Below are 16,628 nucleotides of genomic sequence, written 5' to 3' on the forward strand. Positions count from 1 at the left end.
ATCAGTGGATTAGATAGCCTGACCAATCTATCAGTCTAGCACTTATCAGAATACAATATCCTGTAATGTATTAACTGTAAAAGCACATGCTCATTGTTACACCTGTTTGCAGAGCCACAGATCTCAGTGATCTGGAGTACCTGGATGAGGAGTTTCATCAGAGCTTACAGTGGATGAAGGACAATGACATCACAGATGTGCTGGATCTCACCTTCACTGTCAATGAGGAAGTGTTCGGACAGGTGGGAGACACCTAAAACTAATCCTGCCTTTATATATGTGTGTGTGACCCTGGATCACAAAACCAGTCTTAAGTCGCTGGGGTATATTTGTAGCAATAGCCAAAAATACATTGTATGGGTCAAAATTATCCCTTTTTCTTTTATGCCAAAAATCATTAGGGTATTAAGTAAATCTTAAGTAAATAAAAATTAAGTAAATAAATATCGTGTTCATGAAGATATTTTGTAAATTTCTTACCATAAATATATCAAAACACCATTTTTGATTAGTAATATGCATTGCTAAGAACTTCATTTGGACAACTTTAAAGGTGATTTTCTCAATATTTTGACATTTTTGCACCCTCAGATTCCAGATTTTCAAATAGTTGTATCTCAGCCAAATATTGTCTGCCTGACAAGCCATACATCAATGGAAAGCTTATTTACTCAGCTTTCAGATGATGTATCAATCTCAGTTTCGGAAAAAAGACACTTAAGACTGGTTTTCTGGTCTAGGGTCACACACACACACACACACACACACATATATATATATATATATATATATATATATATATATATATATATATATATATATATATATGTATGTATGTATGAGTCACCATACTTGGGCCACACACCACTTCCCTTTTCCCTTTCCTTTATATATATATATGGGGAAGTATATATATATATATATATATATATATATATATATATATATATATATATATATATATATATATATATATACTTCCCCATATATATATATATATATATATATATATATATATATATATATACTTCCCCATATATATATAAAGGAAAGGCCCAAGTATGGTGACCCATACCCCACCTACAATCCCTGCCGGACCCGAGACTCGAACCCACGACCTTCGGGTTACAAGTCCAACTCTCTATCCACTAGGCCATAATTACACTCACATATTTCTAAATATACATTTTTTTGGGCATCAATAATAGCATAAATTTGTTGCTATTTTTTTGTAATAAACAGCTGCCTAAAGATTCCTGTGGTTTAAAAAATAAAGGACAGTGGAGTGAATTAAACAGAAAATATCTTTACGTCAGGTGACCGAGCGGGAGCTGAAGTCCGGCGGGACAAACGTGCAGGTGACGGAGAAGAATAAGAAGGAATATATCGAGCGGATGGTGAAGTGGAGGGTGGAGCGCGGTGTCGTCCAGCAGACGCAGGCTCTTGTCCGGGGCTTTTACGAGGTAAACTTGCTTATCATCTGATTTACTCTCTGCTCATTTTACTCTTAAGTGCTGTCCAAGTGGCAATCATTTGACCTCTGACCTCTTTGTGTGTGTGTGTGTGTGTGTAGGTGGTGGACTCCCGTCTGGTGTCTGTGTTTGATGCTAGAGAGCTGGAGCTGGTTATTGCAGGAACAGCAGAGATTGATTTAAACGACTGGAGAAACAACACGGAGTACAGAGGAGGTGAGAGGACATGCATACACCTACATACACAATGCTGAAATACATACACATATATATTGTATATATTGTATCATGATTCTTTTTCTCACTAAATTGCATTATCATTTCAAGATGTTGAATGAAGTATATTTTATATATTTTATTTATGTTTTCATCATGTAATTACCTACGTTTCAGTGAATGAATTAGAGGGTCAGTGAAAAATTCTAGTTGTTATATGAAAGTTGTGTATTTGAACCTTGTTGTCGTCAGGTTATCATGATGGGCATATTGTGATCCGGTGGTTCTGGGGTGCGGTGGAGCGCTTCAATAATGAGCAGAGACTGCGTCTGCTGCAGTTTGTGACGGGCACCTCCAGCGTTCCTTACGAGGGCTTCACCGCGCTCCGCGGGAGCAATGGCCTGAGACGCTTCTGCATCGAGAAATGGGGCAAGATCACATCATTACCAAGGTACAGTGACACAGTCTTTCATCTTTCACAACTCTGATGTTGATTTGAGCTGGTATGGGAAATGTTTAACAGGAATTCAGAGAATATCAATAATGAAAGATACATGTCCTCTGAGGAATGCAAGCACTAGATTGCTCTACAAATGTTTCTTCCAAACTCCTGCAAATAAACAGTGTATGCAAATAATTTTACTTTGATTTTTATTATTTTTTTATTTTTTTATTTCCATTTTCTGTCCAAATGAAATATGAAAAATGATCAAAATTATAAACCTGTCCTTTGAATTTTCAGTCATGAAAAAATTATTCAAATAGACAACAAAAATAATAAATAAATAAATATATATATATTGCTCTTGCTATTTTATTTTATAATATATTCCAGATTGATTTTACTTTGAAATGGTTTGACTTGCACATTTATGTATTTGTCAAGAGTCTGAAAAAATTCTCTTTCATGATATTTACATAAAATTTAGTTTTTCGTGGTTAAGCATTAGTGAAAACTCTAACAATTCAAAATGAACAATAAAAATAATTCTAAAATGAACAGTAAAAATAAAACAAATTTCATCTAAAATTAGCATAACACTTTTAATAATATTAATAATAATATATATATATATATATAATATTGTAATATAATAATATTAACATTAATGATATAATTAAGAATGTAAATAATTAAAAATTAATAGTATGTATTAATATAATTTAAGAGAAACATTAATAATATAAACTATTTAAAAAATAGTTTTTGTTTTTTTCACGTTGTTGTCGTCAGTGATAAAAACATGACCTGACCTGAAAACAGATTGGTCTTGATTTTAGAGACTCAAGGCCAATCCACATGAGGCTGTCAGTCCGGCTGCTGATGTGTCATGTCTGGTTTCTCAGGGCGCACACATGCTTTAACCGTCTGGATCTTCCGCCGTATCCATCCTACACCATGTTGTACGAGAAACTGCTGATCGCTGTGGAAGAGACCAGCACTTTTGGCCTTGAATGAGGACTTGAGGCATGAAACACCTTCCTCCCGGTGACCTTTCCATGTACACCATATGTAATTATCTACTAGCGTGGATCGTGTCCTGTGTCCGTTTCTTTGGTTTGTTCAGGACACCACTGCATGCATCAGTCACCTGCGCAGGTGGACAGTGTGTAACGGGTATGCAATAGTGAAAGAGAAGCCTTCGACCTGCTTTAACACTCAGGGCCTCGACCTCCGCTGGAGTCGCTCTCAGTTCGCACATCATCATTTCACCGCAAACCGTCACGGCCAGCATCCTTTCTGTTGGTGCATTTTCACATTGACAAGAATTGTAAAGTTCAAACCAAATATGCTCACAGAAAATATCTGAGCGAGGTGCCGTAATTACTGTAAATTTGTGTACACTAGTTCACATAATCTCACCGAACACTGCATCATCACAGGAAGTGACGTCACTTCGCAGGAGTCAAAGGGGGAAATGGCAAGCCTGAGCCTCGATTCGACAATTTTGATTTATTCATTTGTACTAACCAATACATTTAAATATTAAAATCATTAAAGCATCAGACATGTTTAAGGATGTTTAAGGCTTCATGCTGTCTTGTCTGTAATGTTTGAATGAACACACGATTGCTTTCAATTAATTGATGTATTTGGGTTTAAAAACCCAACGTATGATGTTTACTAAAATTATTAAACACTAAAAGCGCAACACAACAAATCCAATCAGAATATATTTCATGTTTATTATACAGCTGTGTTGCACAGGATTTTAAACCAATGAGATTGTACTGTGGGCGGAGCCATCCAGCGTAACGAAATCTTTTGTTTGTTGCATCTAGATAAGACACTGCATTCATGGTAACGGCGATTTATAGTGATTAGAGCCAACAAGAGGGACAACAACCAGTGGTGATGCGATGTGGTACTTTATGTAAATGAGTAATGCAGTGCACTGCCAATGGGAACGAAGACGTCTCAGAAGTAAATGCTCATAATGAGCAATTTCATGTGATTCTTTGCGCACTACTGCAGTTTATATAAACCTTTTCATTCAGCATGTTCATTTTTAGTATTAAAATGGAATGATACTTTTATTTATCTGTTTCAGTTTTCAAAATCAGATCATGTGTGTTACTGTCTGCGCTCCCATTGGCAGTTGCTGCATCACATTTGTTGCTCATTTGCATAAAGTTAAAATGTTTGTCTAAACTTTGTCGCATCACCATCTCTCACTGTCGCTTAAAATTAACTTAAAAGTTACTTAAAATTTCCTGATGCCATAATATGCACTCACTTTCCCTAATGTTTATGAAATGTGTTTTTGTTTTTCTATTTATATGATGTCTTTCTATGGCTTAAGTTGGTGAGGGGATTGAAACGACTGACCAAATAGTAAAAGTTGTGCACCACACGAGCGTTTTTTGAAGAGCAGCGAGTCATTTGTTTATTCAAAAAGGAAATTGGTTTAAATGTCAGGACACGTTTCTTTGAAATATCAGAGTTGTTCGTTCTGTGGTTGGTTTATTGATGACTAGATTCGATTACTGTGCTGAAGTTTTGATTATTGTTCATGTTTACATTTTAAGATGATGTGAATGTGTGTATTATACATTAAGATGCTCATAACATGATGCCATTTAAAGGTGCATGTGTTTCTGTCTAATTCACACTTGATGAATCAGTCTTTTACTTTTGTCTCCTAATATTTTCTAAATGGGTACGTTCACCCCCAAAAATGCATTGTTTGAATATGCAGAAGAATGGGGACATCATACAGATTCATTTATGATGTTTTCCTGAAGTTTTTGGGTGAACTGTCCTTTTAATGTGGTGATGGAGAACAAGCAATCAAATGTAATACTGCTAAAAACAATTGCAACTCAAAATGAACAACACTCAGCTTAAGATATTAGGAATGTAGAAAGTGAATTTGTATTCCAATTATGAAATGATAAAATGTCTGTATATCACATTGTGTACATACTTGCTTGAACAGTCTCAACTCAACAGACAACAATTCATCTTTTTTTTTTTAAACATGTCTTCTTCATACTTACTATTTACATAATGTTAGTTTTCTCAAATGTATATTACTATGCATATTTGGTTGGAATGGTAAGAAATGCTACTCTTTGGCGCTTGTGGAGGACGTTTCTTTATTTATCAAGACACTTGCAGCCATTTGACAATGTGAGAGAAATGAGGAGAAGGTTCTGGAACATACTGCCTCTCTATAAACATAGAAGGATTTGGCTCCTGCTTCCACCTCAGACACATACACTAGCCTGCTTATGTCTTTTTTACACTTTAATCTATGTGTATGGAAGAGAATAAGAGCGGAAAATGTTTCGAATTGTGTATTGAGGTCACTTATAGTGCCTCTCTCAGGCTGAGCTCTGTAACTACACTGTTAACGAATGTCATTAAACATTCACTTTCTAATGCAGAACCTGACTCGTGATCCATCGGATGTGGTTGTTCATCTTGCTGAATCTGGAAAATTGTACTCTTACTCAGTAAAATGAGATATAATGCAGTCTGACAGCCAATATACAACAGGCGCAGTGCCGCTTCAATCAAGTCATATAGAATTTAACGTGGCACTGTATAAAACTCCTACGTAATTTTCACAAGTTTAAAACTGTTTTATGGAGATTTTGTCTACTGAAAGGTTTGTGTTTTTTAGAAACACGTTTCAGCTGAACAGTCATGTTAAATAAGAGGACAATCAATTTAACGCACTGCACTTCAGTCCCACAGCCTTAATTAAATGTGTAATATATGAAGATCTATACTATGCGTATACAGAATCATTTATTGCATATATTGCATTGAATTAAAAGGGGTTTTGCTAGTTTAATGCATTCCATTCACAAGTATTGCACATTTAGGAGTAAAAAAAATAATAATTATGGCATTTTTGGATGATGTTAATGCAAATTCTTTCCCTTGTCCCTCAATATACCCAATTTAGTATCTTCACAGTCTTAGTTCTCATACTTTTGTTATTTCTGTAATATTCAAGAAAACCTCAAGCCGTCTGAAATGTGCCAAAACAAGCCAGCACATATCTCTACAACCATATAAATATTAAAAACTTAATGTCATTTAATGAAGGATTTACACATTTCATTGGTTAAAACACTGATGTAATATATAAAATACATTGCAAAATTCAGATGAAACCAGATTGGGGGAAGTATTTATATGCATGGATGTTTTGGCAGATGGAAGTGAAGACAGATGGTCCCCAGAGCTCTGTGGAATATGAGGATATTTCTGGAGCAGGAGCGGGTGGTTTGGGGGGATAACAGTGGGATTTTTGAAGGGCTTGAGAGAAGAAGGAAAGTTTGAGACATGAAGCCCCAACTCGGTCTGGAACCAAGGTTTAGTCAGATTCAAAACAGATTCAGAGAGAACTGAAGAGTAAAACACTAGCGTGCTGCATACTGCTTCACATACTGTCTCTAAAATGATTGTGTGCTTAATCAGTGTACATTATGCAACAATAAATGTTTTAAACTGTAGTATGCAACATTACACATATTGCTCGTTCTATTTCTGCGACATAGGATCAGTATTCAGAGTAATTTGTCAGTGTTAACATGAAAAGCCATTCAAGTGCATTGCATTGTGGGATACAGTATTTTACGCAGTGTACTGTAGCTGTGCATTTTGGCAAATATAGTAGGCCGTCTATGCATACTGCATACTGAGTAATATACTATTCCATACTAAGACTAATAGATAAACTGAATGCAATATTGCACTAATAATAATTATTATCATCATCATAGCTTTAAGTTTTTTAAACACTATTTTTATTTAAACATTTTGGGTTTTCTGGCCTCAATCTTTCAACCAAAATAAACTAATGAGAGGAGATGTGGATCAGAGAGAGAGAGAGGTGGGAGTCTGAGGAAAGTACAGGCCATGTGGCTAATCTGGGTCACTGTGTTTCTGTGGATGATATCTGCTGCCTCCTGTGAATATAGATTTATGATATTTAATGGTTATTATGAACTGAGCATGGTTTAAATTTGTCGAATGAAAAAAGATGGCACAAGTACCAAGGGCAGTTTTTCAGCACATGGCTAAATTATACTAACAGCCATGGTACTTAAAGCAAAATCTTCATGCAGTTTTTTTTTTTTTGAACAAAGAACATTTTAGAAAAATTTAAATAATTGGCACAGAATTGTCTGTAAAGCTCTTCACTCATGAAGACTAGTCTAACTTAATCACACGACTTACAGCATTTAGACAAAATGCACTTGTTTTCTGTATAGGCTACATTTTTCACTAATTTGTTTTAATTTATTTTTTTGAGAAACAAATTATTCAAATTTCTAGGGTTACTGAATAATCTTTTACTGACACCTGCTGGTAAAGTTTAGTAACTACAATGATCCAAGACTAGTCACAATGGCAAACAGATGATCCAAAGAGCCCAGTGTTGGTATTACAAGCTGTATTGAATAGTCATATTTCATACACATTTAAAGTCAAACAGATTGAGGTTATTATCTTTTGACTCATTTTATGTGACCCTGCTTCTACATTGGTATGATCAGATCTGCTTTAAACACTTTATGCCTACTGTATATATTTCATTTAGTAGGACTGTTTATCAGTTTATGCAAGTGTGTGTGTGTGTATAAAGACATGCTTAATATAAAGATGATAAAACATAAAATTACAGTGTATGATTTTTGCACCATCCATCTTTAATGAAGCACATAAAACAGCAAAAAAGTACTAAACAAATAAAAAAAATGTCCAAGCTGCCCCAAAATAAAGTGCTTCACATGACACAGCTTCCCAAACATATATATATTAACATTTAAAGTAGACAAATATATGCGAATGCCATAATCACATTAGTTAAAAAACAGGCTTTCAATCATCTATTAACTGTCTGGTTCACTGGCGTTTGTTGTCTTTTTAACATTGATGAAATGTTACTCTTCAGATTCTGTCTTGGTGAAAATCTCGACGATCTCGCCTTCCCTCAGCTTCAGAAACACTTGCTGGAGGTGCCATCTGGTGACAAAAGCGGTTAAGAAGATTATATATGTAACATAAAACTGTGTATTTATTTATTTAAAGAGGTGAAATCATGATACCTGTTCATGAGAGCGTCTCTGGTGGAAGTTGTGTAGAGATAACCTCCAGTCTTTGACCCGGTAACTGGGATCTTCAGCTGAAATTGATATGATGATTAATATATTTCTGATCACTAATGCACTTCATGGAGGAGGTTCATGTTCATGGTGATGCTGACCTGAGCGCTGCTGTGGTCAATGCGGTTGTGTCGGTCAGTTAAATGGATGTTGTGTATCTTTAGTGGAGGAGCGCCCAGACTGGCCATGGCGGTGGAATTATTGTTCAGCTGTTCAAGGGCCAGACGGTAATGCTCTGATTTTGCAAAATTTTCTGAAAGAAACAAAACATTGTATGACAAAAATCACACAATGTTTAATAGCTAACAGAAGCCATGACTTACTCTGCATGAGGTAATACATCATAGCGCAGCCGCCGCCGGTCACTACTGTCATGAATATGGTCATCTGCTGCAGGAGGCTGGTGGAGCGACTCATCCTCGCTTCAGATGGAGCAAATATCTTTTGGCTGGAGCAAAACTCTATAAAAGGGCAGTGACAAAAAAATTGACCTGACCTAATAATATAAACTGAATATTTCAGAATACTTTCTCCCTGAACTTAAAAAGCTTTTGATCTAAAGGCTTCTGATTCAGTGAAATAAATCGATTTATGTAGAGATAACCTCCAGTCTATGAACACACACACATTTGTTTTTGTGAAAAGTGGGGCATCCCATAGGCGTAATGGTTTTTATACTGAACAAACGCTGTGCTATTGCCCTACACCTAAACTTACCCTCACAGGAGACTTTGCATTTCATCTTTCCCCCAAAATACCTCACTCTGTATGATTTATAAGCGTTTTGAAAAGTGGGGACATGGGTCAATGTCCTGAAAAGTCACCTTCACCTTGTAATACCTGTGTCATTATACAAATTAATGTCCTCATTTGTCACAAAAACGCGCGCACACACACACAGACACTCAATCTCTCACCCACACACACTCAATCACACACACACACACACACACACACACACACACAGACAGGCACAATTTATGAAGAGATAACCTCCAGTCTATGCATATATATATATATGTATATTACTCCAACGTCCTTGAAAGACATTACTACTATGAGACATTCTCTAAAAAAGCATGTACAAAACATATGGTAATACAGTAGTACATTTAGTATGGTGAATTTATTTGGCATTATTTTTATTTTTTATCTACTTACAACATACTGCACTCGTCTTAAAGACTACTAGTGTAGCAAGGTTTAGGGGTTATTGTCAAAAAATGCTCGTGATTTCACAGAATTGATCCCTAACTCATTCATGCATCGACTCCAAGGTCCGTTCATAATAATAACTCACCGTCACGTCTATTATTTCTTTGTTATAAAACACTACAAGCAGCGCGCTACGGAAGCCGCCATGTTCCTTTTCATTTGAAAAACTTTATTCAAACATCGCTGAATAGAATATGAAGAAACACATTATAGACACTCAGTCTGCGATTTATTATCATATACAAGATAAAGATGTTAATGCAAAGTATTAATGTGACGTTAACGACTCTCAATCTTCCAGAGAATTTGTTTATTTCTTGTTTATATCTGTCGACAACAAAAACACGTGCGGCTGGAGCGCGTGACGTCAGACGCACGCTGGGTTACGAAAAAAGAGTTACGAAAGTTGTTCCAGTCACGCGGATAATGCCATTCATCTCTTATCCCCTGCAGATGCTTTTAGAGATCATTCAGAGGTGAGGAGATGTATATATTCTGCAGATAGAAGAATGGACATTACTCGTTCGTTGTGTAATCTGTGATTTGCTCGGTGTTTATCGGTTCTATTGCGCGCGATGCAGATGGTAATTTAATTAACACGAGTATTAAAACGTATTAATAAAAGGGGAAACAGCCAAGCATTGTCAGTATTTTGCTAGCCATTTTATGATTTGGTTTTATATTAGTCAGTTACAAGCTCAACTCTGTGTCAGTTTTGTGTTTCTGTTCCTGCTGGTGTGTGTATGTGTTTATTTATTTAATTTTTATTTATTTATTTAATTTATAATTTATATGTGCAGTTTGTAATTTTTTAGATATAAATTACTGCCTTCAACTGTGCTGTCATTACCATCATGACAGGCACTTTAAACTAAAGGAAAGTTTGTGATATTTAACTTGAATTAAAATATTTTTTTTTTTTAAAGCATGTACTTTTAATATGAATATATTGATTGTTCATTATTCGCTGAAGGGGAGTGACTGGCAAAATAAATAAAAATCCCAATATTTACTATAATAAAGATTTGTTTATGCAATATTAGATATTCAGTTTTTTAAATTATTATTATTATGTGCGACTCGATCTGGTTACATCTTAAGCAAGCCTTTATCAGTCAGACACACCAAGTTCCTTTTGCAAACTTCTCAAACCAGTTTCTCAGAAGTGTGCTGCTCTGTCCTGATGTCCTGTCCATCTGACTTGTTATAACATGATGTTCATGGACAACGACCGTGTAGATTTGGATCAATCCACTCCATTATTGTTTTAAACTTTTCCATAGCTGCTGCATTTGTATCATGCAATTGATTCAGTTATTTCTCACTTGTTAATTAATGCAGATTTTTTTTTGCTCGTGCATGTTGTGTTGCTGCAGGAATCATGTTGGGATCAGTGGTTGTGGGTATAGGCATCGCAGGATGTGTGAGAATGAGAGACTTGCTCGCTCCTCTGCCGTCCAGCCCTGCTGAGAAGTTCAGCCTCAAAGGCTTTGTGTCCAGGTCAGTGCATCATCCACACATTCATATTAAGCCTTTCATCTAATAGACTTGTATATGTTACATATTTGTTTCTTTTGACCCATAGAACACAAGACAAGCTCTCTGTGAACTCCAATTCATATCATTCAGCAAATATTAACTGAGCTTGAGTGTGCAGTTTCAGTAGAAACTCATACACATACATAAATGGACAATGTCAAAATAAATGGCAGAAGAGATATCTACACGCATATGTAACCTTGGACCACAAACCCTGTCGTGATGTATGGTTTGTTAGGACAGGACAATATTTGGCCGAGACACAACTATTTGAAAATCTAGAATCTGAGGGTGCAAAAAATCCAAATATTGAGAAAATCGCCTTTAAAGTTGTCCAAATGAAGTCCTTAGCGATGCATATTACTAATCAAAAATTAAGTTTTGATATATTTATGGTAGTAAATTTACAAAATATCGTCATGGAACTACTACAAATATACCCCAGCGACTGGTTTTGTGCTCCAGGGTTACACACACACACACACACACACAGACACACACACACACACACTTGTGTGTGTCTGTGTGGCCAGGACTTATTAAATTTAAATATGAAAAACATTGTGCAATTTATAAATGTTCACAAAGTAACTAACATATTTGTTTTATATATGATATTATATTATAATGACTTAAAATTGACGACAATTTTTTTATTTTAGATTAATTTTATATTTTCCTCTCAGGATGGTAGTAGTCATGTTTCTTTAAAAGATACATAAATATGTAGAATATAAGCTTTTCTCATGTTTAATATTTATTAGAATTGTTCTGCATGGTGTTTTGTGTAGGAGGAATCTTGAAGATCAGCAGGGTGCGAAGCAGATCTCTGTGACGGAGGCGTTGAGCAGAGATGACATCCATGCAGCGTTCATATGCACGGAAAACACCAACCATGAAGAGCACATCAGGTGACACACAGACTTCCTCCTCGCACATAATCACTTCTGACTCCTCACACATGACAGAAACGATCACGTTTAAGTGTCTTCCCATGATCTGCTCAATCTCAGGCAGTTTCTGGAGGCGGGGAAGCATGTGTGTGTTGAGTATCCCATGACCCTCAGCTACACGTCTGCGGTGGATCTGTGGAATCTGGCTCAGCAGAAGGGTGAGTTTCCGTCCTGTCTTCTGGAGAAAACTGAGTAAACATTTGAGTGGTAGAAGCTTGTTATTATAAAGTAGTTAAATAATATGATTCTGGCTCCAGGATGGTTGAATGTTTAACTTCTGTATGGTATCTTCAGGTCTGGTGCTACATGAAGAGCATATTGAACTCTTCACTCCTGACTTCAAACAGCTGAAAAAAGACATAGCTGGGAAAACGCTGGAGGAGGGAACGCTGCACTTCACAGGTAGTGACTGTATAATAGTACGCAGTTCATCTTTTTTAAAGGCTTCCACTAGGGTTTTGAGTGATGGGGATTTTTTTTCTTCTCAGGTGGATCCCTGAAGCCAAATTTTGGCTTCCCATCTTTCAGCGGTATTGCCAGACTGACCTGGTTGGTTGATCTTTTCGGGGAGCTCACGGTTACTGCAGCGTCTCTGGTGGAGGAGAAAGACAACAAATACATGAAGATGACGGCACACTTACTGACCCAGCAGCAGAAGTGAGTACACTGTTCTTGTAAATTTTCTTCAAACGTACCGGTGTGAGATAGATTCTGTTAATGAATTTATAATTAAGTTTGTGAACCCCCAATGAGGTACATTTAAAGTACAGATTGTTACATACAGCAGACCAGTCTGTGTGATCAATTACATGGCCTAAATCCTTTTCCCAAACACTCAAATTCTGTATTAGACAAAGCATCATATATAACAGAAATTATTAGTCTATTAGTAACTATTAGTCACAATTTGTTCAATGTTTTATAAAATGACGTAGTTGAAGATATTTGAAAAAATGAGATTGTGGTATGTTATATCGATATGATATTTGTTGGAAAGCTTTTAGTGTATTATCTGAGAAAAGACAGTATTCTATATTTTTTAATGGCTAATTTGAGATTTGAGGTTAAAATATAAGTGAATGTATGCAGAAAATGTATATTTTTAGTGAAATTGGTCACTATTTTGTCAAGTTTTCCAAGTAATAAGAAATACATTTTTATTTTTTTGCAGTTAAAAAGTCACACAGAGTGAGACATGAATTTTAAAACACTTTAAACACATTTTATGAAGAAAAATGATTGCTTATGGCCATAAATATATGGGATTTTTTTCACCTGTTATTATTCATTTATTCATTTAAAGGGGTCATATGATGTTGCTAAAAAGAACATTATTTCTGCAATATGTTTATGCGGTTTAAGGTTCAAAAAACACATTATATTCCACATACTGTACATTATTGTTGCTCCTCTATGCCCCGCCTTTCTGAAACACACCGATTTTACAAAGCTCATCGTTCTGAGACTCGAGGCGTGCTCTGATTGGCCAGAGCCCCCTTACTGTATTGTGATGCCTTGTCCTGGCGCAACGACACAAAAACAATAAAACCCATTATAAATGAGGCATTTGTTGCATCCAGTAGGGACACAATTACTGATTATAATGACTTATACTGTCTTTTTACGTAAACATTACCATGTCTGCATTTGTGATCTGCATTTTTTACACCAATTTTATCATCTGTCACACAAATTAATCAGAGTTCTCTCTGACGCAGACCTTTAACTTGGATTGAAGAGCGGGGTCCAGGACTGGGCAGAGCCAAACACATACACTTTCGCTTCCAGGACGCCAGCATGACGGAGCTTCCTGCAGGTCAGCGGGAGCCGGTGGGTCTGTTCATGCAGGATCTGCTGCTGTTCGGCCGGAAGCTGCAGGGTGAAGTGTCTACCGCAGAGCTCCAGGAGGAGAGGAGCAGGATCTTACACTGCCTGCAGCTGGCAGACCGCATACAACAGCTCAGTGAAAACACTCCGGCCTGAACCTGAAGCTGTCCACACTGCAGGTTCACACAATAACCCGTATAGAATTGTGGGATTTAGTCTGTGGTGTAGAGACAGACGACTAAAGTGGAAGATAATATAATTAAATATATAGATTTATTTTCATTTGAGTTTCTTAACAATGAAAATCAGTTTGCTGATCAGTTGCTTTTCGCAGTAGCTTGTTACCACAAAGGGAAAAAAAAAAACTGACTTTTTGTTTCACAATTCTGCATTTATATCGCACAATTCTGAGTCAGATGAAAGTCTGAATTGTGAGATAAAAAGATTCGGTGCATCTTTGGGTTTTTATCCCATGGTGGAAACCAGCTTTCATAGCTTTTCAGCTCTTAAAAAGGACAAAAAACCCCATAAAAGTATGACTGTTGTTGTATTCTTCCCTAAAACGACTGAATCATAATCTCTTTGTCCTTTTTAGACCTTAACAGATACAGTATTTTTGGTAAAATATGATTTTTTTTTTTTCAGTCTTTAAATTGCAGTGATTAAAAAGTGATTTGATTTGGAAATGTACCTAATAGTAATAACTAGTGGGCCGCATCAGGATATGCAGTAACAGCACATTCCTTTATTGTAATGTGTAACTCATAACACTGGTTATTAACATAACATTTGCTTATTTAGCAGAGAGGGACGATTCTTGCTGACTACTTGTTTTTTTTAAGTTTTGTAAATCAGTTGGTAGTTAGTATGTGACTGATACAGTGAGTCTTGTAGTACATTACATCTGCACCAAAGTTCAATACCCATTTCAGAGAGACGAACCGCCAGTGATTTCAGTCATCGGCTGGAGCATTGCAAAACATTATGTACTTTTGCTTGGTTTGATATTATGTCATTCTTAGCTTTATATAAGTTGAATATTAAATTGAGTATTGAATTTAAACCTAAATATGATTTTGAAAACTGTTTATTAAGTGTGAAAACTGGATGAGTTCTGCATGCAGTGTTGGGTGTAACTAATTACTAAGTAATTTAATTACTTTTCCCTTGAAAAAGTAAAGTAAGGGATTACTCTTATTTTTTCTGTAATTGAATTACAGGTACTTCTTATGTAATTGAACTTAATACTGTTAAGTAACATTTATACACAATACAATAGTGGATTTAACATCAAAATTTAAAGTCTTACCTTAAAATGCTTGCTTTTTATGTACCCTTCTGACTTTAAATACTTTGGTGAGTTAATAAGAATATTGAGAATTTCCAATTCTCATTATTAACTAGTTGATTATTAGCATCAGAATAATTGATGTAATTACTTGAAGGACTCAAAAGAAGCGTTTCATGTCTGTCCTTGTATCATTAACTTGTCGAGGTTGATATAGGATTTAGAAAGTAATTAGTAATAATTAAATACTTTTTGGAGTAACTACACTAATTACAATCTAATTACACTGTTGAAGATGTAATTAGTAACTAGTGATTAATTACTTTTTTAGTGTAACTTACCCGACACTGCATACATGCTTTGAGCAGAATCAAAGATTCTTATCATTCATGCTGTGGTAGAAGTTTTTTTTAATCTGATCATTTTTCATATCTCTGTTTACTCTGGGGAAGTACTGAATGGAGTATAAATGCATATATCATTGTCAGAGGAAAAAAATGTTTTGTTTCTAATCAGTATGTTGTGTTTACATTTGTCTTCATGTTTACATGTTTGTGATTTCAGTATAAAAATAATTTGTGCCTGCTTTCTGGAATTTGTTTTGTGCAGTGAAATGCATTTCAGAGGTCTGATATCCTGAGTGAACTCTGTTGCAACAAGACTTTTTTTGGCATTGTGATATTTTATTAAGCATGGTCCTAAATCAGCACAATAATGCAGAAAAAAAAATTAAATAAAAGGTAATTCTTTCCATAAAGGACTTAATTTCAGAAATAATACTACTACCATAGTATATTTGTTTTGCATTTTGGAATTATTTGGTTACACTTTAGAATAGGTAACACTTGTTAACTATTAGCTAAGACTTTTCCCTCAATAAATTCTTAATTTGCTGCTTATTAATAGTTAGTAAGGTATTGGGTAGGATTAGAGATGTAGAATAAGGTCATGTAGAATAAGGCATTAATATGTGCTTAATTAGCACTAATACATGGCTAATATTCTAGTAATATGCATGCTAATAAGCAACTAATAGATGTAACCGTTTTAAAAAGTGTTACCGCAAAAAAAAAAAAAAAAATCTTAAATCAAAATATTTTTCCAGTAACACTACAGTACAGTTAACTATTAGTATTCAGTATCATGACCAAACAATGAACAGTTTTTACCAAGTTGATTAATCAGTTTTCTAATTTTCTAATTCAATCAGTTTCTAATGGAAATTTCGACATATTCAAGTTGTATAAATGAATGTATTATGAAGTTTTGTTTTTTATTTCACAACAAAAATTAGCACATGCTGTATAATAATAATAATCACAAATGCAAATAAATACTGTTAATAATTGTTTCAAATAATAATAATATACTAATAAATGCTGTTAAAAGTTCTTGTTCATTGTTTATAACACCTAATGCAATAAACTAATGCTGACAAATTGTATTTTTAGCATTTATTCTTTCATATCTCAAATTGATAAAATCCTGCTT

At 35.2% G+C, this 16,628-nt stretch overlaps 3 protein-coding genes across 5 annotated transcripts in view; 2 read left to right on the plus strand and 1 right to left on the minus strand.

Moving 5' to 3' along the window:
* The window catches only part of LOC306846084 (E3 ubiquitin-protein ligase HECW1-like), a 63,310-nt gene extending 57,733 nt beyond the window's left edge, over window positions 1-5,577 (plus strand). Inside the window, exons 25-29 of the mRNA XM_079379189.1 lie at window positions 113-242; window positions 1,317-1,463; window positions 1,574-1,688; window positions 1,941-2,139; window positions 3,036-5,577. Of these exons, the coding sequence (XP_079235315.1) occupies window positions 113-242; window positions 1,317-1,463; window positions 1,574-1,688; window positions 1,941-2,139; window positions 3,036-3,147 (703 nt within the window). The 3' untranslated portion in view covers window positions 3,148-5,577. The remainder of the gene's footprint in view (window positions 1-112; window positions 243-1,316; window positions 1,464-1,573; window positions 1,689-1,940; window positions 2,140-3,035) is intronic.
* A 2,013-nt stretch (window positions 5,578-7,590) lies between these two features.
* On the minus strand, window positions 7,591-9,691 carry LOC306846139 (cytochrome c oxidase assembly factor 1 homolog). 2 transcript variants are annotated; one of them, XM_079379271.1, is made up of 5 exons: window positions 9,616-9,691; window positions 8,639-8,776; window positions 8,417-8,568; window positions 8,259-8,335; window positions 7,591-8,175 (listed from the first exon to the last, which is right to left on the minus strand). In XM_079379271.1, exons 2-5 carry the CDS (start codon window positions 8,730-8,732, stop codon window positions 8,094-8,096), a joined length of 405 nt encoding a protein of 134 aa, XP_079235397.1. In that variant the 5' UTR covers window positions 8,733-8,776; window positions 9,616-9,691; the 3' UTR covers window positions 7,591-8,093. The 2 variants fall into 2 exon arrangements, with proteins under 2 accessions (XP_079235397.1, XP_079235398.1); XM_079379272.1 differs by having other exon boundaries at window positions 9,477-9,625.
* A 202-nt stretch (window positions 9,692-9,893) lies between these two features.
* On the plus strand, window positions 9,894-16,580 carry LOC306846132 (biliverdin reductase A-like). 2 transcript variants are annotated; one of them, XM_079379258.1, is made up of 7 exons: window positions 9,894-10,006; window positions 10,907-11,030; window positions 11,861-11,980; window positions 12,083-12,180; window positions 12,317-12,424; window positions 12,511-12,679; window positions 13,741-16,580. In XM_079379258.1, exons 2-7 carry the CDS (start codon window positions 10,912-10,914, stop codon window positions 14,003-14,005), a joined length of 879 nt encoding a protein of 292 aa, XP_079235384.1. In that variant the 5' UTR covers window positions 9,894-10,006; window positions 10,907-10,911; the 3' UTR covers window positions 14,006-16,580. The 2 variants fall into 2 exon arrangements, with proteins under 2 accessions (XP_079235384.1, XP_079235385.1); XM_079379259.1 differs by having other exon boundaries at window positions 9,980-10,271; window positions 13,741-16,201.
* Window positions 16,581-16,628: the final 48 nt, after the last annotated feature.

The sequence above is a fragment of the Barbus barbus genome (assembly GCF_936440315.1).
Source record: "Barbus barbus genome assembly, chromosome: 26".
NCBI classification, from domain to species: Eukaryota; Metazoa; Chordata; class Actinopteri; order Cypriniformes; family Cyprinidae; genus Barbus; species Barbus barbus.